The 26,669-nt window shown below is 37.2% G+C and overlaps 3 protein-coding genes across 3 annotated transcripts; all 3 read right to left on the reverse strand.

The window, feature by feature from the left end:
• Positions 1 to 660: 660 nt before the first annotated feature.
• Positions 661 to 9,752, reverse strand: uroc1 (urocanate hydratase 1). The gene is made up of 20 exons (XM_084426172.1): positions 9,662 to 9,752; positions 9,446 to 9,576; positions 8,238 to 8,368; positions 8,040 to 8,133; positions 7,808 to 7,867; positions 7,224 to 7,352; positions 7,065 to 7,126; positions 6,394 to 6,460; positions 6,162 to 6,305; positions 5,568 to 5,656; positions 5,427 to 5,489; positions 5,174 to 5,353; positions 4,995 to 5,092; positions 4,377 to 4,449; positions 4,111 to 4,300; positions 3,627 to 3,725; positions 3,430 to 3,529; positions 1,761 to 1,842; positions 1,468 to 1,567; positions 661 to 1,341 (listed from the first exon to the last, which is right to left on the reverse strand). The coding sequence occupies exons 2-20, from the start codon at positions 9,569 to 9,571 to the stop codon at positions 1,201 to 1,203; spliced, it is 2,028 nt and encodes a 675-aa protein (XP_084282298.1). The 5' UTR covers positions 9,572 to 9,576; positions 9,662 to 9,752; the 3' UTR covers positions 661 to 1,200.
• A 2,992-nt stretch (positions 9,753 to 12,744) lies between these two features.
• chchd4b (coiled-coil-helix-coiled-coil-helix domain containing 4b) lies at positions 12,745 to 14,651 on the reverse strand. Its single transcript, XM_084426185.1, has 3 exons — positions 14,390 to 14,651; positions 13,695 to 13,793; positions 12,745 to 13,576 (listed from the first exon to the last, which is right to left on the reverse strand). The coding sequence occupies exons 1-3, from the start codon at positions 14,409 to 14,411 to the stop codon at positions 13,251 to 13,253; spliced, it is 447 nt and encodes a 148-aa protein (XP_084282311.1). The 5' UTR covers positions 14,412 to 14,651; the 3' UTR covers positions 12,745 to 13,250.
• A 503-nt stretch (positions 14,652 to 15,154) lies between these two features.
• Positions 15,155 to 21,389, reverse strand: sec61a1a (SEC61 translocon subunit alpha 1a). Its single transcript, XM_084426179.1, has 12 exons — positions 21,160 to 21,389; positions 20,207 to 20,274; positions 20,038 to 20,103; positions 19,855 to 19,933; positions 19,091 to 19,222; positions 18,868 to 18,977; positions 18,578 to 18,731; positions 18,339 to 18,499; positions 16,999 to 17,196; positions 16,646 to 16,837; positions 16,486 to 16,562; positions 15,155 to 16,394 (listed from the first exon to the last, which is right to left on the reverse strand). Exons 1-12 carry the CDS (start codon positions 21,164 to 21,166, stop codon positions 16,208 to 16,210), a joined length of 1,431 nt encoding a protein of 476 aa, XP_084282305.1. The 5' UTR covers positions 21,167 to 21,389; the 3' UTR covers positions 15,155 to 16,207.
• Positions 21,390 to 26,669: the final 5,280 nt, after the last annotated feature.

Raw genomic sequence — 26,669 nt, forward strand, 5'->3', positions numbered from 1 at the left:
GGTGGAGGGAAAATGCTTGTTTTTGAAGGAGGTAATGACATCCGCTTATCTTGACTGCCTCGTTCCGTGATGAGAACCTCCAGGTCGGTGAGAATCGGTTTATTATGGAGCCATCTGCGAAGATCTCCCATACCGTCAAGCGCGTCTCTGAACGCTTTCCTGTCGCGGATCCAGTCCGGGTGTTCCGCGGGCTTGTCTCCGGGGAAGCGCGTGTAGAACTCAGCAGCGCCTCTGAGGTCTGATGTAGGTATTGCAGGTCGAGCGTCAAGGCGCTTCGGCTGCGGTCGAGTTGCGGGAAAGGTTTTTACCTTGTCCATGATATGCTTCCTAAAGGCACTTCCACTGACTTTTTGTGGTCTAACTCTAAACGAACCACATGCCATTTGAAATAGGTACGTCTCTGTCAAATCACGTTTTTTTAACCGCCTGAATTCCTCCTCCAGCGTCGGATCACCCTGTAAGCACTCCGTCCCCAGAGCCATTATTGAAGTTTTGGCACTGTGTAAAAAAAAAAATCCTAAAGCTATTAAAATAAAGAGGACACTAAATTGTAACATATCATGATTTTTATTTAACGCCACTCATTTCTTGAAGCCGTGAAGTTACTAAAGTCTATTGGTGGCATGTTGACATTTGTATCCATGACTCCCATTCTTCTTACTCAAAGGTCAAACCTTCAGTTTTGCATCTGAATTTAATACTTTTGTTTGTAGCACGATACTACCACAATACCATTTGACATGTAGCCTACTAGCTATAATTGCAATAGTGCAAAAGATGTAGGCCTACTTACAATTTGGCCCCTTGTGATTTATCTTTTAGGACCAGTTTTACCTTTATGGGAGCTTATTATTATATAACCATATAAAATACACATCAGGTAGGCCTACCTCAAATACTTAATTTAAACCAATTCACTGATATACATTTTCAAAACTGAACAATTATAGCTTTCAATTGTTTTCATTCATCACATCAAATTCAAAAGTAGCTGTAAATAATGGACTAGTTCAGGGTACTCTTGAACGTTGCTGTATTTGACTATAGAATTTTAATATTACAGTCTATATATGCATTCCATTGTCCATTTTTCCTGAGTGAATAGAACAGTACGTGTGAACTTTTTTTTCTGGTAAGATAAGATATAGGCATTCTGTTGCATATTAATGCATAATTTCATATTTAAATGTGGAGTTTAGTTTATCCCAGCAGTGCATGATCCAGAATGTGTTCTTCCTGAACTGGGTTGGGCATTGTGACTCTCAACTGACACTGATCCTCCATGGTACTTTGAATCGCCTCATAAGCATTAGCGTTGCCTGACCAGCATCTCCGTGCCACCTAGTGATATACACATCAGTATTTACATATAACAGTATAATCATGTATATGCATTTATATATATATATATATATATATATATATATATATATATAGGCCTATATAAACACAGACGGACACACTCACCCCATTAGAGACATCCCAGTTCAACATTAGTCTAGCTCTCTGCCCTGCCTCTTCAGAACCATCCAGAACCAATCCAAAACCACCATTTATCACTTCTCCCCTAAAAAAAAAAATCAATACAGAGTCAATAATTAAAGCACTAATAACTAATATCTTTTTTATGATACATTTTTATTCCCCAAAAGTTTTTTTGCTCAATCAATAATACAAAATAGCAAGAAATCAGTAACATGTTTTATCTAGAACTAGATAATAATACATTTTCACCAATAACAAATCAAATCTCTACATACCATCCAACTCCGCCTCCATTGTGCAAAGCAACCCATGTGGCTCCACGGAATGCATCACCAACAAAATTCTGCACTGCCATGTCTATAATAAATGCACAGACATGAATCTATTAAATAGTCTCTCTGGAAAACTTAATTCTGATTGGTCAATCACAACATTCTGTAGTCAGATATTTTGTATAAAGACAGCTATAAATAATTATTTAAACTTAAATCATGGTAATGAATTTTTTGTTCTCTAAGTAGTCATGTAATAAGCAAGATAATGTATATTCAATCATTCATTATCACACAACACCCCTCCTGATCACCTTCTCAGCTTTACTTTACAATGTCAATATGACTGCACATTATCCCTTACTTAGTGTATAGTTAGTATATGGTGTATATGACTATATGGTTATATACAACTTGTAGTTCACTTGTATATCTACACTGTGTTCCAAATTATTATGCAAGTGACATATAAGTAGGATTTTAGTGCAATACACTTTCAGATATTAGTTTTTCAAAGAAACTGTTTGTTTTATTTCTCATATCTTTTTAGATAACTGGTGTCAAGTTTGTTCAGTAGTTTGCAAGGTCTTCTCTTCTTCAGCAAGTCACAGTTTTCATGCAATATGGGGAGGAATAAAGATCTTTCTGAAGATGAAAAGCCTGAAATGGTGCAGAGGATTTTGCACTGAATAGATATTTTCGAACTGTCAAAAGATTTGTGAGTGATTTAGAGCATAGAAGAACTCAGTCAAATAAAGGTTAATTAAGGAAAGTTTCTGTCACTTTTGAGCAGCAAACAGATATTTGAAGCTACTGGTGTCTCTGGAGTCTCAAAAAAACTCTCCATGCTGGCTGGCAGTTGTGTGTAAAGTCGCACTCAGCCACCTATAACCAAAGCTAACAAAGAGAAACTTTACAGTGGGTGTATAGATATACAGCACATTTTCTAAGAGTTTTATTGCCGTGGAGTTTTTTTGCAGTGTGGCATAAGTGCGTTGTCCTGCATGAAAATCCTTTTTATTTCAGAAGGCACTATCCTTCTTTTTATACCAGAGTAGAAAATGGTCAGTTACAAACTCCACATCTCTTGCAGAAGTCATTTTGACACCTTCAGAGACCTTCCATCTCACTTCCCAATATTACAGCCCAAATCATCACCCACCAGCTTCCTGTCGACGTCACAGTCTTGTTGGAATGGGGTGTCCATTCACCAACCATCCACAAATCCATTCATCTGGACCATTTATTGTAGTACGGCATTCCCTCAGTGAATAAAACCATTTAAAAATCTCTGGACAGTTCGATAATCACTATTCAGTTTTCACAAAATATTAGTTTTTTGCAAGACACTGCACCTTTTCATGCTTTTCATCTTCAGAAAGATCTTTCATCCTCCCCATATTGCATGAAAACTGTGACTTAATAATAATAATTGTGTTGCTTAACAATGTGGAACAACCTCTTTAAGTAGGTTTCATATTTACCTAAGACATGGAAAACTATTTAATAAACCTGTCTGAGATTAATACCAGTTATCTAAAATATTTGAGAAATAAAACAAACCAACAGTGTAGTTGAAAAACTAAAATCTGAATGTTTATTGTACTGAGATCCTACTGATATGTCACTTGCATAATAATTTGAAAGATGGTGTAGATGTGTCTTTGTGTACCTGCGCAGAAGGCAGAGCCATCATAAACATTGGAGGTCTCCCTGAAGGGGCTGTCCGTCCCACTGACATCATGATGATCTCTACTGATGACTACTGGAGCCTGAGTGGCGGGAGGAGACAGTTGAATTGATATGTTGCAAAGTGTGTATTAATGAACCATAATTAAATGAGTTCGGTAGTATGCACACGTAAATTACCGAGACTTTGCCCTTAGCAATGGCTTGGTTTATTGCCAAGGCAATGGAAACTCTTCCTTTCTGGTCCGAATAGAGAATACGGGCCTGTGAACCCACAACCTAAACACAAAAGAGACCAGATAACACAAAACATTATTTTAAGACAAATTTTTTTTTTTTAAGTTTAGTACTTTTAAAACATACATTACTGTAAGGTTTTAGTTTTAGATAACTATGATAACCCTGCCTCATGGTGGACGACATGTTGAGATCACATGGCCAGTTGAATAATACTTGCTGTATAACCCGCTATTATTGGACACTTTTGTGGACTGAATAAATTGGCTGAATAGCACATTTTTACAACGGCATTAGTAAATGTTTGCTTTTGTGTTATGCTGCATCCACACCACTAGCTCTCAGTATATATGTGCAAAATCGATGGGTAAATAAATTAATGTGAATTTTTTTTCTTTATTTAGAGTTGGGTGTCAGTAAGCCATACCATCTTGTGTTTCCCAGCTTCACGTATCCAGCGGATGTTGTCACTATATTGCTGTCGGACACGTTCAGTTACTGTGGAACTTATCTCTTCTAGTACAGAAGTGGCGATTGCATCAGTCTCAGCCAGGTCAGCAGGGTCACAAGAGGTACAGACCCAGCGAAATGGCCCAAAACCCAGTGAAAAAATATCCCTACGGAAAGGGGCAAAGATTAAAACTAGTCTCTGATTGATGTGTGTTGGCCACTTACCCCATTATGGTCACTTACCCCATTATGTGTTGGACATATGAGGGATATTTAAACTCAGTAGCCCCTCCCCCTTTCTTCTCTACCTTTGCACCTTGAAGAGACAGAAGAATACTTGGTAACACTTTATTTTACTGTGTCCTTATTACACGTTACATGTAGTTACTATAATAACTATAAATTATGCATAATTACATGCAACTAACCATAAACCAAACCCTAAGCACATGTAAGTGAATTAATGTTATTCATTACTTAAATGTATAATTACATTGTAACAATTACACCTTAAAACACAGTGTAACCGAACACTTTTATTATGCATACTTTGATGTTAGTGACTGGCTAATCTTGGCATTTTGTGGTCTAGTCAAATATCTTTGTATTATGACAGTTAAAATTTAATTGACCTTTTTTCCTTTTGCTACATAACTACAGGTTTACATCTCTCAAATCACTTAGTGGTCTCATTCTTCTCACTGAATAAAATTATTCATTATTTAATGCTCATTCATTTATTTGGTAAGTATTTGGATAATGTACGGTCTGAAGGATTTATCTCAAAATAAATAAACCCTGTCAGAGTAATACCTGATCACCGTGTCATGCTTTATTTTGTGACAATTACTCTTTACTTGCCTGCTCTCTGGGCCTCTAAGAGAAAAGCATTGCCATAGTCCCAGAAGAACATCCCTGCATCTGACAAGTTATTGATGGCCTCCACCTGCCTGCAAAGACTACACAAGGGAGTTTGGAGCTTATGTAGATTTAAATTAATTTTAGTTATTTGCGACATTAAGATGTATTTTTGTGTGTACCTCTCATGTACTAAGGTTTTGAAGCACTGGGGGTCAGTGTTCATGAGCTGATTGGCTTGTCCGATGGTGAGTTGCACTGGGTAATATCCTCCACTGAAGGGATTGTGAAGTGATGTCTGATCAGAACCCAAATCAACCAACAACTCTCCTGTCTTCTTATACTCCTGGTAGAGGCACTCCCTGAAACATATTGCACTTATGATTTACTAAATAAAACTTGCAAACAATAGAGTATATGAAGTACGCGACTTACCAGAGATCCACAATGTTGCCATGGTAGCCTAAGCTCAAGGCCGCTTTTGCTTTTCTGGCCTCTCTATGAGATTAAGTATTAGAAGTTTAAGATAATGTCTGTAAGTCTCAATGTGTTTCAATGTTTTCTTGCATACTGTACCTGATGCGTTTGATGCAGTGGCTCAAATCACTAGTGACTTCCATCAGCCAGCCCTGCTCATGCCTTTTCTTTAGGGGAGCTTCATCAACCTGTAGTGTAGAGGCCAGTTATGATAGTGTACTTAGAGCTTTGCATCATTTCAGTTTGGACTTAAATGTGAAGCTTTTTTATTTAGTAAGTTATTACAGCTAACATGGACCAAAAGGAGTCCTGTGCCCACTTTTATGTCAAGGAAAAGCGTAAACCAAACAGTTTTGTACAGTTTTAGTATTTTTGTCCATAATATGGGTCAGTAAGGAACCAAAACTGCTTGGTTACCAACATTCTTCAAAATATATTCTTTGGTATTCCACAGAAGATAGATATTCATACAGGTTTGGAATAGTAACAAGGTGAGTAAATGATGACAGAATTTTAAATTTTTGGCTGAACTATCCCTTCAAATTAGAGTATTTTCTCTTTGATTGAATCTCAACTGTAACAAATTGAGTCAATAGTCAATTTGCTTTTAACTAAAAACTGAATGTAATGATTGGCTTGAAGTATTCAATGAGATGGTTAGGTAACAGTAAGCATACACAACCGTCATCTAACCTCGGCAATGACCCCTACACAGCCAGAAATGACTGCTGCCTTCGCTTGTGCTCCGCTCATGCCACCCAGACCAGATGTCACAAACACACGACCCCTCAGGTCATCTGAGCCTAAGTATCTTCGACCTGCATTAAGCACTGTCAACTAAACAGGCAGAGAGGATACTCTTTTAGTACATTTTTGTATAAGTTTTGTATAGCATATTTTTATTAGTTCTGTATGTTCTTCTTACCATGGTGCCATGAACGATGCCTTGAGGGCCAATGTAACAGTAACTTCCAGCGGTCATCTGTCCATACCTGACCGTACACACAGAGAAACATACACACTACTTGACTATGCACACTATCCTATTGCTCAGTTCTACTATGATAAATGTGGACTGTAAGGCATTAAGGTCATTTAAATGGCAGTAAAATCACAACCACATTTCATTTTATCAAATTTTTACTACCACTCAAAAGTGTTGGTTAGATTCTTTAAAAAAATGTAATTGTTTTATTCAACAAAGGATCCTTTAAAAATTGTATCATGGTTTCCATATTAAGCAGCACAACTGTTTTCAACTGTGACAATAATAAGAAATGTTTCTTGAGCACCAAATCAGCATAGCACAATGATTTCTTAATGATCATGTGACACTGAAGACTAGAGTAATGAATGCTGAAAATTCAGCTTTGCCATCACAGAAATAAATTACTTTTTAAAATATGTATAAAATAGAAAGTAAACATTTGTTACTGTTTTTACTGTATTTTGGATCAAATAAATGCAGCCTTGGTGAGCATAAAATACTTCTTTCAGAAATCTCACTGACCCCAAACTTTTGAATGGTAATGATGTACATGCAAATTTTCTAAAAGAGCCTAGTAAGATTGTTATTAGGTATTGGTGAAATCTCACATGGTAATGCCCATAGCAAACATCTTCTCATATTCCTCTCTGGAAGAATAGTTTGGAATAACCTGAAACCACACAAGAAGAAACAGAAAAGAAACAGTTATTTCCCCTTCCCTTACTTATATCCCATTCTCAATGCAGAATGGCCTGTGTGTATCTTACCATGCCATTCGTGATAACACAGCGTGGAGAAGAGGGGAGGCTGGGAAAGAGACCTAATGGATGACCACTGTACATCACAAGAGTTTGCTCTTCGGTCATGGTGCTCAGGTAGTGAAATACCAGCCAGAACTACGTATACGAACACACACATAAACACAATGGACATAAATTGTCAATTGAATTGCTGAGCCCATCACTTTCACTTGGTTTTCTCTGTTTAAAAAGAAACTAAAAGTATTTACAACATATCAACTACAATATATTTCCAAGTCCCAAGGCATGGGAAGTGAGGACAGTTTAAAACCCTGAATAAACAGGAGAAACGGAGACGTGACACAGGTTGGTGTTTGTGTGTGTGTGTGTGTGTTTTTACGTCACTCATCAGCATTTGATAGCTGAGAGCTCACGCGCTATTTATACCCTTACGCCCCCTCGTGGATGGATAAGTACAGGACTTAAAAATAAACGTTACATCAACTTAAATAATAACAATTAACTTAATTTGTTATAATTTAATATAACACAGACAGATATAACTGTAATAAAAGTAATATATAAATACATATAAAAATCTCACACTTTACCTGCGCCCAGTTGCTGAAAACCTGTCCATTTCCTCCATACGTTACAAGTTCTTGTGGGAACTGAGAGAATTAAATAAGTATTAAAATCAGAACTTAATGCAGTTCTGGAGATCATTACACTATAACATATTTTCTTGAAGTCAGGAACAGACCCACTTTCTGATACTGCAATGAAGCTGCAGCAATTTCTTGACTATTACATCAAAACATAATATTAAATGTGAAAATGTACCTGTGCTACAACAGGATCCAGATTGTTCATAATCATAAGCATGATGGAAGCAGCTTGTCTTGTTCTGCATGGGTACTGATCAATAGGATAGGCTCTGTAACACACATGTAGTCATGGATTCAGTGTGAACTGCCATAGTCTAGACATACCGTATCAATACAGTTGCCTAAATATGCTGTGCAATTGCTTTTGTTGTACCTCATACGCAGTGCAGGACAGAAGCGGTACATGTAGATGTGTCCATACTGCCTGAGCTCCTGCGCAAACTCTGCAGCCAGAGTCGCATGCAGACTAGGAGGAAAGTATCTCAAAGCATTCCTCAAAGCCAGCTAGAGACAGAGACATATAAAGACACTATGATGACAGAGACCCAGAACAGGAGAGTCCAGGAAAGATTAACTGAAGAGAGAGAATGAGTAATCATGATGCAATCAACTTACAAAATGTTTTGGTCTCTGTCCCTCAACCCCTCTTTTACTGAGCATTCTTCCCTTTCTCTGTTCGAAATTCAGACTCTTATCTTTAATGATTGACAGGACTCGCAGTGTGGAAAGATAAGGGAGATTCTGTATTTTTTTAACCGTTGCTGACCACTGAATGGACCTGAAGCATTTAAAACATCCCAATTCATTTAAATTCATCAACAGGTCAAGAGTTTGGGGTTGGCAAGTCTCTTTTGCTCACCAAGGCTAAACTTATTTTATTTAAAATACAGTAAAAACTGTGATATTGTGAAATATTTTTACAAATAAAAATAATGGTTTACTATTTTAATATATTGTGAAATGTAATTTATTCATGTAATGGAAAAGCTGAATTTTCAGCATCATAACTCCAGGTTTTAGTGTCATTCTAATATGCAGATTTGGTGCTCAAAAAACATTTTTTATTATTATATTAAAACAGTTGAGCTGCTTAATATTTTTTTTGGAAACTGTAAAATGTTTTCTGAATTATTTCATGAATTATATAGATTTTTTTGTAACAATGTAAAAGTCTTTACTGTCACTTTTGATCAATTTAATGTGTCCTTGCAGAATAAAAGTATTTCATTTTTTTTTTTTATCTTACTGACCCCAAACTTTTGTACTGTATATTTATATTATATTTTTGGGGGGTTGTAAACAGCCTTGCTTTTGAGTGACAACTGTGTCAAATTATAAATAAACTTTAAAAGATCTGCTGTGTGATTTGTCAGTATAAAGTTATCGTTTGGCTTCTGAAACAGCACACAAAGTCATATGCTCCATTCATTAACAATACTTTATGATTTTTGTCCTTGTTAGCCTCCATTTCATTGTATGAAACAAAGCAACTCGGACATTCTGCTAATTTTTATTTATTAATGATAAATATTCATTTATTATGATTAATCAAATGACGGAGCATAGGTGTGAGAGACCCACCCGTTCTTCTGCTGGGGTGAGGTTTGGAGTTCGGACAGGTGCATGAGGTATATTGGGGTCTCTCCCACGGTTCGGGGGTAGAGGATCAAGAGGCAGTCCCGCACAGATCTCCTTTAGACTGGACATCACTCCTGCATTCAGAGAGGAGAGACAAAGAAATGAAAACAGCAGAAATCAAATTAAAAGTTCTCTCTGTGAGCTGAGGCTTGTACTTACACGTTCTCACTGGATAAGTCTGAAATTTTTAGGAAGAATCACAGAGGTTCATATGAACACTGCCCTGCTGACCCTCTAACCTCCTCCCCATCAGTCCATTGGTCAATTTACTTGGTTTTCTATCTAGTCTTATCCAATAAGAAACTTTGGATATCTCTTTCAGGTAATCATTGAACAAGCCAGACATGACGTGGCACTCTCCCAAAAACATAAAAACAAACCCTAGCTCAGAAACATGACTGATTTCATTGTACTGACCTTGGATGATTGATTTAAGGTCATTGATCATTTTAAAGCCATTTCTTCCACCATGTTCAATGCTGGCTGTCAAAATATATCATTCAAGAAGCCTCATTCTGGGTCATACCTCTCTTTTTTGCATATCATTAAAATGCAGTGGGGAGAACAAGTATTTGATACACTGCCGATTTTGCAGGTTTTCCTACTTACAAAGCATGTAGAGGTCTGTAATTTTTATCATAGGTACTCTTCAACTGTGAGTGACGGAATCTAAAACAAAAATCCAGAAAATCACATTGTATGATTTTTAAATAATTTGCATTTTATTGCATGACATAAGTATTTGATCACCTACCAACCAGTAAGAATTCCAGCTCTCACAGACCTGTTAGTTTTTCAAGAAGCCCTCCTGGGCTGCGTTCAGCCCCGACAAAACGTTGCACAACGTTTTTTAAACAGAAACGGCGATGCGTTGAACACACTGTTCTGATGAAGCAAGAGTTGCAACTATGGCAGCTGAGAAGGCCATTCTTTGTGTTCTTTGTGAAGAATTTTCGGAGCCTGATGAAGTCGGTATAAATATGTGTTTAATACATATGCCCGATGTTACAGTTACTGCACTTGCCGCCCAGAACAAAGGAGAACATCCCAATCGAGTGAAGGGATTTGTGTAAACTGAAATGGAAGCACACATCTTACCTAATTCAGACTAAAACACATCTATTTAGCCTCACATACTGACTTTATTTGTAGTTCATACTGTTTTTTTAATACCCAGTATTTTCTTTCTCATTTTTAGGAAAAGCACTTAATTACCATTGTTTATTTCTATACCAAATGCCATACACTTGCAATGAAGCTAAAAATATAAACAACTACATCATTATGTTGATATCCTATATTTTTACAATAAAACTTACGACAAACATGTCTTCTAATATCCTCAGTTGTAGCATATACCGAGCTGCATCGAACACATTTGTAAATTACTTTCCTTGAACCCATTGTGCGAGTTCACTTTATTACCATGTGCTTTATATACATGTTGCTGCTGATTGGACTGCAGTTCTGACACACCCACCAAACAAGAGAAAACATATCTCAAACCCCGTTGCACACCGGTGCACGCCGTTTCCAGGAAACATGACGTTCAACCCAGAAACCGTAGCAAAACGTTGCGCACCGTTTTGAACTTGAACGTGCCCCTGTTCTCCACTCATTACCTGTATTAACTGCACCTGTTTGAACTCGTTACCTGTATAAAAGACACCTGTCCACACACTCAATCAAACAGACTCCAACCTCTCCACAATGGCCAAGACCAGAGAGCTGTGTAAGGACATCAGGGATAAAATTGTAGACCTGCACAAGGCTGGGATGGGCTACAGGACAATAGGCAAGCAGCTTGGTGAGAAGGCAACAACTGTTGGCGCAATTATTAGAAAATGGAAGAAGTTCAAGATGACGGTCAATCTCCCTCGGTCTGGGGCACCATGCAAGATCTCACCTCGTGGGGCATCAATGATCATGAGGAAGGTGAGGGATCAGCCCAGAACTACACGGCAGGACCTGGTCAATGACCTGAAGAGAGCTGGGACCACAGTCTCAAAGAAAACCATTAGTAACACACTACGCCGTCATGGATTAAAATCCTGCAGCGCACGCAATATCCCCCTGCTCAAGCCAGCGCATGTCCAGGCCCGTCTGAAGTTTGTCAATGACCATCTGGATGATCCAGAGGAGGGATGGGAGAAGGTCATGTGGTCTGATGAGACAAAAATAGAGCTTTGTGGTCTAAACTCCACTCGCCGTGTTTGGAGGAAGAAGAAGGATGAGTACAACCCCAAGAACACCATCCCAACCGTGAAGCATGGAGGTGGAAACCTCATTCTTTGGGGATGCTTTTCTGCAAAGGGGACAGGATGACTGCACCGTATTGAGGGGAGGATGGATGGGGCCATGTATCGCGAGATCTTGGCCAACAACCTCCTTCCCTCAGTAAGAGCATTGAAGATGGGTCGTGGCTGGGTCTTCCAGCATGACAACGACCTGAAACACACAGCCAGGGCAACTAAGGAGTGGCTCCGTAAGAAGCATCTCAAGGTCCTGGAGTGGCCTAGCCAGTCTCCAGACCTGAACCCAATAGAAAATCTTTGGAGGGAGCTGAAAGTCCGTATTGCCCAGCGACAGCCCCGAAACCTGAAGGATCTGGAGAAGGTCTGTATGGAGGAGTGGGCCAAAATCCCTGCTGCAGTGTGTGCAAACCTGGTCAAGAACTACAGGAAACATATGATCTCTGTGATTGCAAACAAAGGTTTCTGTACCAAATATTAAGTTCTGCTTTTCTGATGTATCAAATACTTATGTCATGCAATAAAATGCAAATTACTTAAATCATACAATGTGATTTTCTGGATTTTTGTTTTAGATTCCGTCACTCACAGTTGAAGAGTACCTATGATAAAAATTACAGACTTCTACATGCTTTGTAAGTGGGAAAACCTGCAAAATCGGCAGCATATCAAATACTCGTTCTCTCCACTGTATGTCAGTATATGCTTGTCTGACAGAATTTGCTAGAACCCTTAAAGGGATAGTTCACCCCAAAAAACAAAACAATTCTGTTATCATTTACTCACCCTCATGTCATTCCAAACCTGTATGTCTCTCCTTACTCTGTCTTGTGGAATACAGGCAATGTTTTGAGTCCCATCTTTTTCATGTAATCTCAAACTTTTGCACCCACTATGAATGTTGATTCATAAACCTTTCTTTATATTACTGATACCATTTGACTAAAGAAGCACAGACAGTTATATACATTAAATGGGCAAACTATATAATTGATGTGTCTATAATCTTTAATCAAAATATGATTTCACATTGTACACACAAACACTTGTAATCTCAAGCACCATGTTTGACACAGATTGTCACAGGTCTCGGTAGATTTAAAATCACACTTTCACATGTAATGCGTGTCAATATGTAACAAAGTTACACTTGGATTAAGATGTTTGTTGGAACAAAATAGAACACAAAAATGAAAAAGGACAAAATGTATCCAAAGGATGGATTTATAAATATGAGGATGGTATTTCCCAGAATACACAAAAAAAAATTTCAAAACATCCTTTATGTTTTATTTCTCTGGACTTCTCACCATAATTTTTGTCATTTAACCTAATCATAAAATGTTTATAAAAATATATAATCCATGTAATGTTTTTACATTTAAGTAAACATTGTCTTCGTCTCCCTTTTAATGTCTCATCTTAAAACAGATATAAATAGATTTTAGTAAAAAATAATATGTGGAATATGAGATGGAGTTTGGATCTCTACAGTTTTAAGTAGCTATGGGCAACTGTGAAGGCAGAGGGCCAGACTCTTCACTTGTGCTGAAGTCAGATATAGAAGGGGAATCTTTTTGCTCTGAGTCTGGCCCAGGATTTGCAGTTTGAAGATCATCTTCCTGAGGGAACAGTTCAGGATGTTGACGAAAACACTCCTGCATGCTATTGAACTGCTCCAGACAGTCCGAGCCCTTCAACTCTTCTTGACTTAAGTGGAAGCAGGTGAATGCTGTCTTAAACTGCTCTCCACATACTCCACTTGCCATCCCACCTAAACACGGACAATCCCAGTTTATCTCACCACTCGGCAAGATGAGACCTGAATACACAGAGATAGTGAGGTAGATATGAAGTTACAAAGTTATACAGCTTTAAACTGAATCTGAAGAAGGAAGTATTTCTATCGATATATAATTAGCAGATTAACTAACTCTCACCTTTTTCTTCATTGTCCTCATTTGCATCATCCTCAACCAGTTTCACAGTGCTAGGAATTTCATGCTCTTCCTTGGTAACAAATATGACTTGGTCCTTCCCTGTAAAGAGTTCATGAAGACAATTAATAGTTAGTTAGTAAATAAGTAATATATATATATATTTAAAAAGAAAACCTGTCCCTTTATTTCATATCACTGGTGTTAATAATTGTATTCATTTGTTAAAATAAATAAATAATTAAAGTTGTGATAAAACTACTTCCAAGGTCAACATTCAGATTTACAGTGATTTCCCCATCACACTAAATTTTCTTACAGTTAATTTTTGTTACACTGTGTAATGTTAATGTTATTTCTGTCTAAAAAATATTATTGTGGTGTGGACAGGACAAGGATGCTTTTCCTAGAATAGGTGCCTTTTTAGAACATTTCCAGTTAATCTATTCGTCACTGACAGGGAATACAACCCTTGATTCTTGAAATAAAATACTAGAAATAAAAAGCATCAAATAATAATAAAACGTATTTTAGTGTGGCATCAGTGAGGTGAAAATACAATCATCGCACTTGTCACAGTACTCGTCTTATGGCTAGATTCATGTTTCACAGACATTACTGAACTCAACGAGTAGACAGACAACAGAAAAACAAAAGAAAAAATACCGCACACATTTCAGGAATTTACTCTGTATTACCTTCCCCGTTGATTGCAGTCATTTTTTTTTTTTATGAATAATTTGTAAAGGAAATTTAGCAGAAATAATGCAGTGCTTGCGCAGATTTTACGGCGCTTTGTTATCAATATATTGCGGTATCAAAGAGCCCGGGTCACCAGCAACGATCAACCGCTGTCTATCCCAAACACTTGAAAGAGACTTTGATCTATCCGTCCTCCTGTCAATCTTTCCCCGCATGCCGCTTTCACGCCAGGTAGGTCCATAGGTCGCCCAGGAGGACGTGAACTGAAAAACATGACGTCATATACAGTAGACGAGGGCCCCAAATTTTTGCCTCTCAGAATGCCTGCAAAAAAAAAAAAAGAATAACCCTATTCTTTTGAGTGCGCGTTTTTGGAAAGCATCTTACTTTACTATAATTGTTGTGAAACTTAAAAGGAGCCTATGAAACGAACAGTACTCTTAAATATGAATAAACAACATAAGTCACAAACACAAACTCTGAACATCCCATCAGCTTTTGCCAAAATTTCAGAAAAGGAAAACGCCATAAACCGTATTATACTCTAGTTCCTAAAACATGGCAATTCTCTTTCAGTTCAACATAACTAACACAATGCAGAGGGCTTGTGAGGTACTTTAGACATTTTACAGAAACCTGCATAATTAACATTTTTATTTCAAATGCCAAAAGAAATAATCTGTGCCATGTTTAATCATTAAAAGTCTATTTAGCCATTCTCACAGTCACAAATGAAACAATCTTATCTCCCAAAAAATGAGTTTTTATTGAGAATGATCAGTCTTTGCTGAATATATTTGTTCGGAACATTTCTTTTTACATAGTCAGAAAAAAAAGAAAAAGGGTCTATTTTACATGGTTGCGCACTGCATTAAATGTCATATACAGACACCCAATGATACAGTAAAAAGGGCTTAATTTAGAAAGTATACAGACTTTAGGTGTAACCAGTTCTGTCTGCCAATGAAGCTCTCACTGATGTGTTCTGTACAAAAGGATTCCAGCTTAATTGTGTACACACACACACACACACACACACACACACACACAAAAAAACACCACACTACTGGTGCCACACTGTATTGCATTTCCTCTGTTGTGATGCGGTCTTGTTTAGAATTAACAAGCTATTCTGCTGACTGGAAACCAGGCACCTCTGTTTGGTTCTCAGACCTCTAGCTATTACTAAACCATCACAATTTCTATGATTAAATATGGTATGAGCCTTACACTAAACAAAAGCTATTATGGGCAAAAAAAAAGAAGCCGCCTGTTAGCTTCACATTTAAGATTGATATGACTGACAAACTGAGACATAACAGAGACAGTGTGTGCGTGTGTGGAGACAAAATTGGCAGTGTTGAGTAAATCACTCACCAAGCATTATCAATACTTTCTGGAAAATCCTTTTACCAGGCATAACTAGGTTCAGACAGGAAATAAAGCAAAGGGTGAATGAAGGGATTTATGGAGACGGAGGAAGGACAGACTGATGAAAAGGGAAAATTCCTGAATATTCCTAGTCAGAGCTCACAGAGTCCATCTTTACTGTCCCATCACTGAAGTTCAGCTTCATCACTGAATTTTAGAAACATTTTGCCACTTCTGACAAATAGGAGAACAAACTTGGCCTGAACTAGAGGCTAAGAACACGTTCTCCCAAGACGGCACTCGTGACAGACCATTTTTAACGCTCAAATCACACAAAAAAAAAAAGAGAAAAAAAAAGAAAACACAACAACGATCATAAAAATAATAAAAGTGTTTTACAAGGTGTCAGCAAGTATGTGTGTGTGATTTGTCAGTGTCCTTGTTTAGAAGAGTAACGCTCCCATGCTGCCGACTTCACTCTGTTCCTTAACAAATATCTCAAAGTACTGATAGATGATGGTAACAGCCAATAGGATTCCTGTTCCAGAGCCGATGGCACCCAGGAAGTCAGCCATTACTGAAAGGCCACCGATACACAGTCCACCAAATGCTGCCGCTGTGGGGATGTACCTGAATAACAGAAAGAGAAAGCGTGAATGAAGGTCCTGATAATCAAGTATTTACAAGCTAAGCTTACAGAGCAAGTGTGTTTGCAGCTCACCTGTTGAGTTCATGAACCATGGAAGTCTCTCTGTGTCCCCTCATTACCATCTGCTGTTCTTTCAGCTGCTTGGCCACCTAAAACACACACATCCCCATTACAACTTCATACCAAATAATCAAATAAAGTGTTGATAAATGAACAAGAGCTGGTGACTCACATCTTTGGCAGATGATCCAGAAACTTCAATCCAGGTCTTAGAAAAGAAGGCACAGGATCCCAACATGAATACAATGTAGATCACTGCATGGACTGGGTCATCAAGCACAGAACCAAACGACTCCGGAGGAGACAGAAAGTAACACAGACCACCCACAGGGTAGGCTCGAGCCGGACCACCAGATGATGTATCCTACAACAAAAAAAGAGATATGCTTTAAGGCAGGTTTTCTTTTCTATATCCAACTTGTTTTCAGACTGTTTCTTATAAACATGCTCTGGATATGCAATATAAATAGTGTCAAGTTCAATACATGGTAAACAAAAAAACAAACAAACATTGGTGACACTTACAGACCAAGTTCCCAGGAGGTTGACCAGAAAGTTCCCGCTGAAGCGGGTGGAGAGCATCTGAGAGATGACGTAAAGGTTCGAAACCAGAGCAGACTGCAGGATGATGGGAATGTTGGAGGTGTAGAACAGCTTGATGGGATATGTGTTGTACTGGCCACGGTAACGTGCAGACTTGATGGGCAGGTCGACTCTGAAGCCCTGTACAAAACAATTTTAATCCATTTTTATTTTCAATTCTAAAGTACTTCAGGGGCATGATTGTGTTTATGTACAATATTGCCAAAGCATTATACAAAACAATTAATGACAAGAAATATACTATATTAAATTAACAGAAACCAATACAATTGTTAAAGGTGCCAAGTTACAAAAAAAAAAAAAAAAAAAATACATATAAATATATAAATGTTTATCAAGAAATTATGAACAAAAAACATGTACATGTATAGTCTTATATTCATCAAGTAGTTGATTCTGAGGGTGTACAGCTGAAGAATTCATTTTGCTGCAATTAAATCTAAACTCCATTTTAGGGATGTACGATATAGCTAAAAAAATCTATCACAATATAATGTTTTATATCGTTCGGTATCGATAATTATTGAATTTTTTTTTTTTTTTATCCAAATTATTAAGGCAAACAACAAATGATATTAGTTTTAGCAGTCAAAAATAAAATGTAAACAAAAATATCTTTATGTCTCATATTAAAATAAAAAAGTAAGCGTTAAAGAAACTCTTGAACTTAAAATGTTACAAAATGTGTGCAATGTAAAAGTGTAAACGTAGAACAATCAAGGCAAACTTTGAGGAAGATCAACATCTGTTGTAAGTAGGGGTGTAACGGTTCACAAAATTCTCGGTTCGGTTTGATAGGACACAGTGGAGTCACGGTTTGGTGCGTTTTCGATACAGCAAAAAGAAAGAGAAATTATTTTTAAATAAGTGAGAGTTTTCCTACATCTTGAAACTTTTAGTTTTATAAATGGGGGTAATCTTTGAAGGATGAACAAATAATGTTTTGGTAATCACATTAAAAATAACATTTAAATATGATAATATTTGAGTTTTGAAGAGCTGGAAAAACACGTTCCGCTTTCATTACGTTTGCCATTTTGATGTTGGGCAACGTTGTGGTGGTCACGGCAGCGATGCGCTTGCATTTTAATGAAAATATCGAGCGCTATATCGAACATTTTTTATATCGTTACCGACAATGGTGTACCGTCGATAAATGCCGATACCGTTTTATCGCCCAGCCCTAGCTCGAGTATTAAATAAAAGTCTTGCATATTATGGCTCCAATTAATTTGCAACAAAACAATATAACAAAAACTGACCTGGAAGTATATGACAACGGCAAAGACGAAGACTGTAGAGATGAGGTTCATGAGGTTGGGCAGGTTCTGTCTGTAGAAGGCCTCTCTCAGAGCCCGTACTTTATCAGTACGAGTGGCCAACAGGTGGAACAGAGCAATAATGGCTCCTTCAAACTCAGTACCTGAATATGCACAAATGGAATTCAGTCTACATCGCCAAAGAATGGTTTAAAACAAGATGCAGCGTCCTGAACTCATACCTCTGCCAGTGTTGACTGTGGTTGGGCTGAATGCCTTCCATACGATCGTCTCGCAGATGTTTGTGGCGATGAAGAGAGAGATACCAGAGCCCAAACCGTAACCTTTCTGCAGCAACTCATCCAGCAGAAGCACGATCAGACCAGCCACAAACAACTACAGGAAGAGTACACAGATTTAATCAAGTCTTTTATTAATTTACAAACTCTCTAATTACAAGCCCAAGAAACGCCTCTCCATATGACAAATAAATTTCACATCATTTTGTGTGTATTTGAGCATGCTTTTTTACCTGAATGATGATCAGCAGACAGATGCCAGCACCCATCTCTGAAGGGTCTCCATACATTCCAGTCATGACGTACACAATAGCCTGGCCAATGGTGATGATCATACCAAACACTGAAAAAACATTAAAAAAATTGCCATTACCATTATTATAATAACTGTAATCCATAACTCCATAATATTCAACTATTTAAATGCAAAACACTAAAAATAAAACAAAATCTCACGTTTCTGAGCTCCATTGAAGAGCGCTCTGTCTTTAGGCGTGTCTCCGACCTCAATGATTTTAGCTCCAGCCAGCAGCTGCATGATCAGTCCAGAGGTCACAATGGGTGAGATACCCAACTCCATCAGAGTACCTGAAAAACACGGTCATTAATGGAATGGACAACCACCAATACCTGACATCATGAGAACACCACAGAACCAATTAACATATATTCTATTCACAAATTATAGGTAATCATTGAGCATAGATGAAAATTGACTAAACTGCTTTTACTCAAACTTGGTAAAAGTTATTCAGTTTGGGCTCAATAAGATTTAAAAATTATTTTATGATTCCATTTCTGTGATGCAAAGCTAAATTTTCAGCATCATTACTCCAGTCTTCAGTGTCACATGATCCTTCAGAAACCATTCTAATATGCTGATTTGGGGCTTTAAGAAGCATTTCTTATTATCAATGCTGAAAACAGTTGTGGGGATTAATAATATTGTGGAAAACATGCTTAATTGAAAGTTCAAAGAACAACATTCATTTCAAATAGAAATCTTCTGTAACATTACAAAAGTCTTTGCTAAAAATTGAGATCAATTTAATGGATAAAAGTATTATTTCTCTTTCCTGACCCAAACTTTTGAACAGCAGTGTATATTACATGCTTGAATAAACTAGCTATGAACTTGACTATTAGGTGGTAGTGCAGAACAATAATATCAATGGTGAATTGAACACTGCAAACCATAAAATCATAATTGCATAACTTACCTCTGTTGGAGGCCAAGATGACTCTCATCCAGTAGAATGGATCTGCTGAATCTGAAGACATGATCCCAAACAGCGGGATCTGAGAGATAGAGAAAAACATTTTTTACACTAAACATATCAGGAGCACTTAAGCATTAGCAAGTACGTAAGTGCATTTTTCATACATTGAGAAGTCAAACTTACCTGGCAGCAAACAAGAAAGATGAACAATGTGATGGCAGTCCATAGCACCTTTTCTCTGAACTGGATCTGATAGACAAGCATAAGTATGGGTTTAAAATGCAGGTTTTTACATGTGTAATCTAATAAATAAATTAAATCCATATAATATTTGTGGTGTACAATGTCATACCTTTCTTTCTGGTTTCTGGATTTCCGGCAAAACCGCACAAAACGGTTTTATTACCTCCAAGAACTTAACTAGGAATGGAAGAACAAGAGAAATGTTACACAAAGCATTGATTTGGTGCCATAAAATTAAACAAATTACAATTGCATCCACTGAACCATATTCCAACATTACATAATAACACCTCATTATGAGGCTAAAATTGTTTATAGTGAGATTAAAGAAAAACTGAGGAAAAGACTTTCTTCCCAAAGGATAACAGTAGGGAGATGCTGTCCAATCTAAAGCGTCGTCATCATTAAACTGACAGGCTAAACTCACAGATTCGACATTTTATACAATAATACTTTTAAGTACAACAGACCTAATAACACAACGATTTCTCTGAATCTGTGTAATGCGTATTAATGAAGTGCCAATTAATTATCAAGTTAAACACAATTAGATTCAATTAACTAACAAACTGTTAGCCTATTTGCTGGACTGGGTAATAGCTGACCGCTTCCCTCTGGTCTGGCAATCCAAATAAACTCTAAACAAGTTGGTATGCCAATATTAGTCGTTAAATGTCTTTTAATTATATATATTTGAAGGTGTCCTTTACAATTCTGTAGTAATACAAAGCCATGCAGATGTGTAAAGAAAGTAGCTAACAGGCTAACACTAGCTGCCCGCTACCATTCAATCACCAGAAAGCAATATAAATGTTACTTCACATACGAATCACAACCAAACATAGAGGAACTGAGAAATATTTTACTTGCCGTAAAAGATAGATCTAAATAAATATGAAAAAGTACACGAATCTGATAACATTCTTTCAGGTCCCAAATCAAAGAAAGCTGTCTGGCTAGCATGCTAATAATGCTAACAGAACTCGAGTGTGATATAACAGCAGAATTACAATAATTAACTCTATTAAACATACGAGAAACACTTCAAAACCATCTACTCACTCCCCATGGTGACGGTTCCTTGAAATCACAGTCACTATCTGGAGTCCCAGCGAGCTGTAAACGGATAGTACAGCCCTGCCGGTGCGCTTCGCCGCCCGGGTAAGAGAGAAAGACAGAAGCGAGAGAGCTGAAGGGAGGAGAGCGCTTTAGAGACACGTCAACACTACACAGACTCTACTACACGTCAGATGTACAGCGAGTTGATCTTCTGTTTCACGTCATGTGATTTGATCAAACGGCCGCTGTGTGTCTCTTTGTAGAAGAATTTCACTTCGATTTTTTTATAGGGCTACAAAGTAAAGAAAATATTATAATTTTAAAAGTTAACTTAGCTAACTGTTCAAGGGGTTAGATTAGTATTTAAAGTGTTTGTTTTCATTTTGTGTAAATTAATTTAATTTAATTGAGTTACGTTTAAATAAATTGTATTATTTAAATAATTAGTATATCATTAAGAATAAATATTGTTATGACAAAAATAAAGAAAGTTTAAGTTTTATGAAGAAAGTTAAAAAGAGGGAACGCTAACAATAAATTAAATGATCGTGTACTTCCGGTTAAAAAGGCTTGCGCCTTAATGTATCCAGAGCAAATGGACGACCACTTATGGCATTTTTAATTATTTTGTATTGTTATAGATACATTAGTTTCCGCTTCAGCGATTATAAAATCAAATTTAGCTCTTATATTATTGATTATAGTGAAGCAGCGAGGCCAAATTGAGAGGCTGTTTAACATTATTAACTGTCTTGATCTTGTTTTCATAGCTGAAAACATTTATGATAGGCTATATCCCAGTGGAAGCTTAATCACCAACTCAGCAGACTTCCTTTATTTACTAATTATCTTTATCCAAAATAAAAGAATAAATAAAAACAAATAACCTTCAGAGATTTTCTTGGAGCCTTCCTTATTTTCAAAGGCCAAATTGGAAGAATTCAAAGTCAGCGATCAGTCTTATTAATGATGTTCAATGAAATCCAATCCAATCAAATCCAATTAAATTAAAGGAGCAGTTTTCACTTTCGATCAGTGGGTGTCATGGAACCATCAGTTTAAAGTTAAAACAAATTAATGTTTAGAAAAACATAACAGAAGTGCCACAGTTTATTTCTCTAACCAGCAGAGGGCTCCATGTATTCAGCAAAATAAATGCTTGTCTATGGCTAGTATTTTCTGTCATTTTTCAGGCGTATAGGCTATACACTCACTGAGTACCACATTGCAAGAGTTGGATATGTATTTTATGAAGGATTTTTTTGTATTTGGTTCATTTCTGACCATGGTAATTCAAAAACAAGACGTGTTGTGGATATGGTGTTTGTTTTGATTTGGAATTGATCCTAATACAACCTAATACAATGCAAATACATACTACATAGTACCCAGTCTATGCATAGTACACACACACACACACACACACACACACACACACTGACTGCTGAACAGTGGACAGTTTTGTCCATTGCGGTTACATAACTAAATTTGCCCTTAGAGGACAACATCACAAGGTATCTCTGTATCCCTCTTCCCTTTATTTCTTCTTTCACACAATCAGACTTAGACTGTCACATTTCAGATACAGATTAAATCACAATTTAACCTATACCAGACAATGTCAGACTTTATTTGGTCAGACCTACTGTCTTAAAATGTCAAAGGTCACTGATGTTGTCAGCAGTTGGCTATAGTCTCAGTCTTAACTTATCCATAGCAGGCAGGCATTTGTGGTTTCTATAACCTGTTACATGCATTTGTGAATATGAATGTCATTTTCACTGTTCAATGTCAAATCTTAAAATAAACAAACTAGAGACAGTCTGAGTACTGAGACCAGAGTTAATATCAGGTCACTCTCAGTCTATGCGACAATAATGAGAACGCTGCGTCAACAAAAATGCTTATGATAAAAGGTTATCTCTCATCCTGTAATTGACACTCTTATCCATACCATAACACATTACAGTAAGGGCATGTGTGAGACACAATAAACTGTCCAAAAATGATGTAAGACATTGATTTAAAAACAGACAGGACAATAGTTACAGTTTATTCTTATCACATTATTCCAATCATAAGGCAGTTTTAATTTTTAATATTTTGTGTCAATACAAGTCACTTCACTTAAATGGGACACTTTCCAAATGAATGGACTTCTGAATGATTTTACATACGATTTACACAAATTTCCATATATAAGTTTCCCTTTCTCCTTAAGGAATGTGTGGCGTGTGGTGGTCACACCCTTTTCTTTTCCATCTTGTGTGTATTACACAGAGAGGGAACGGGTGTAACCACCACACACCACATGCCAACACAACCATGCTATTCTCAGAAGGATTTCATCATACTCCATGTCGTCTCAGATAAGTGGGAGGGCTGTGATGTCATGGGGGTTTTGATGACCAGTGATGACATCAGTGTGGATCATAGGATCCTGTAAACACCTACACACATTGTAACCTATAGTGTTAACATTGTAACCTACCGTTAACGATTTTGTTTAAGGAAAAGCACAAAGCAGAACAGAATGCCGCAGCATATATTCACCTCAGTCTTTCTCCCACAAATGCAAGGCTCAGGGAAACCCCAAACATGGGTCTTAAAGTAACATAAACCCAGACCATTACAACCTATACATATATTCATTCATGTATAAACACAAACCAAGAAGATTGATTCTGGAAAACACAAAACACAATGCCATGTGTTAGTTTCTTTTGGAGCCTCTACAATTCTGTTTTAAAGCAAAAAAAAAAAAAACACATAAGATAACACTTCAGAAGGAGACCCTTGTCCTTTACTACCAGTTCTACTGGGAACATCGGTAGTAAACAGATTTGGATTATACCAGATTATGGGCCGCCATACATGACACACACACAGCCGTCAGCTCTATGTGGGACTTGCTGTGTGTGGTGATTCATTCGGATGTCATTTTGAGAATGTAAATTGTGTTAGTCATAGATCAAAACTATAAGTCACCATTTCATTTGAATAGTGTAGAACTTCATTTATGGCAAAAGGGTAGAGAATCAGTTCTGCACATTATGAAAGTTATCATACGCAGTCCTAAATACCCCTTAATCTCAAACAGACTAATTGAGTTCATCAGAAAAAAAAAAAGAGAAATTATAAATTAATTAAGATAATATAGAATAGAAAAAATTGAATATTTGCTATGGTCATCTGAAACATCAGGGATTGAAAAGACAGCCCAACAACAATGACAAAACATACTAATATGTATGTATGTGTGTTCTCTGCTCTGTTGGTGATGTTGTATACTTTGTCCATAATGTTTGTCAGCAGTATAATGAACTTTGCCCAGAACTGAATGTTCTTCATCACAGTCAGATTAAATAACTCTCTCTTCTGCTCTATTCTCCCTTCCTTCTTACCCCAAAGCCAATACCTCTTTGTCTCCCTCCCATTTTATTTGTCACTCTAATGCTATTATTCATTCTGCCTTTATGCGTCTTTATTATTTTTAGTGGAACGGGTGTAGACAATAAACACCTGACTGCTGTCCTGTGTTCTGTTTAATCATTACATCAGAGTGTCCTGTGAATGTGCTGTGAATAAAGTGCTTACATACATTCTTAAAGTCTTAGTACCAAAGTACATATAAGGGACAAGTTAAAAATACAACCTTATCTGGTACACAGACAATGGGAGTGTGTAGTACAGAAGTTTAGCTTACAGTTTAAGTGCTTCACTATTCCTGTGGCCTTGTTGATAAGGGTGGACAAGGCAGTTAAGTAGATAATCAAATAATTAACATATTGTGTAAGCATTGCGGTAGCACATAACAAGGTCCCAAAAGAACGAGAAGAAACGACTGCATGTGTGACTCCACGTACATCTCGTAATCCAGCCTAATGAGCTTCATTATGTCAGTTAAAGGAATAGTACAGCCAAAATTAATGCCATTATTTACTAATTCTAAACCTGTGGGATGTGATTTTTCTTTTTATGGCATATAAGTCTTATGGACTTTTTTTTGGTGATATATATATATATACTGCACACATCTACACACACACACACACACACACACACACACACACACACACGTGTGTACACATATATAGTACTCCTATGCACATTAGTATTACATATGATACACTTTTTTTCAGTTTATGCCCCAAAAACATTTTTGGGTTTATGGGCCAAATATCTTTTTTTTCCGTTCACATTATGCATCTAGCTAAAAATACAGAGATGGTTGCCATAGTATTCCATCATTATTACAAAAACCCATGCTCACAGCAACAGATGAGAAGAAGGGATGTCATGGGAGCTGTAAAAAAAAAATTATATTCATGCAGACAGCACACAAATGTTCAAAATAAATCTAACCACTTTAGTCACAGCCAACATAACATTACACTCGAATGTCAGCAATTACAACTAGACTAAATTATACTGAAAGTGCATAATTTGTTTAAAGACATCTAGAGGTTTTCAATTACGGAGAAAAATGTATATACACAACCGTGGAGAAAAGCTACTATTTAAGGCATTCAAAGTAATCTGAGTAATGACACATTTCCTGTTTCGAGGGAAAAATGTAGCAATCATGACATGGCAGCTTTTTGGCATTTTCCATTCATGCTCTTTTGGATGACTCTTGTACAGCATTCCATGTATATTTTCCACTTAGTGTTTGTTACCTGGCAATAGTTTCGGTTTTCAAACTAATTGCTTTCTTCCAGAAGGGCATTCACATGCTGACCTGATTAGAAATGTGGCGATGGTGTTTCCCATTCACGAGTGGTTTTCCGGCACTTAGAATGTAATCCAGAGCTTTACTCAGGAATGTGAGGGCTGGAACAGCTGAGACAGTCACAGACTGCGCTGAGGCCACAAGAGGACAAACATACTGTATATGGTGAATACACCAAAACACAAAATCTACTAACATATTCCACAAACATTCACAAAATCCTTACTTAAGAGAGGTGACATGAGGACGTTTGCACGTATGCAGTTCTAATGTGCGTTTCCTCATGTCCCCCAGCTCAAATCCCCCCTCACTCCTGCGCACGCACGCACAAATAACAGGCTTAGAGAGTGCTTGCAGAAAGCTTTTAGTATAAGGTTTAGCAAACCGGTATTATGCCTATAAAGCAGCAGTGAGTTGTACATCTGGTGTCTGAATCCAGTGCTTTCGGTCAAATGAAAGTGATGTTGCTTATTTATGGTTTATAAAGCCTTTCACTTCATTATATTTCATATCAAGACCGACGGCCTATATTTGAACCTCGTTCACTGACCAGAGTCTGAGCCTGCTGTACAAATACATTGCCATTTACACAAGTCTTTGGCCAAATTTATTCTGCCTTTGGAGGACTTGCTGCTTGGCCATTTGTTTCAAGTAAACAAACATTTGCGCTAACCAGAGAGCTAATATTAGTTGGCTTTTGGTACTTTGTAGTTGTTAAAGGGACATGTCGTAATCTTATTTTTTACAAAACAAACACACAGAGAAATAATAGGCTTCAAAA

The sequence above is a fragment of the Rutilus rutilus genome, assembly GCF_951802725.1.
Source record: "Rutilus rutilus genome assembly, chromosome: 12".
NCBI classification, from domain to species: Eukaryota; Metazoa; Chordata; class Actinopteri; order Cypriniformes; family Leuciscidae; genus Rutilus; species Rutilus rutilus.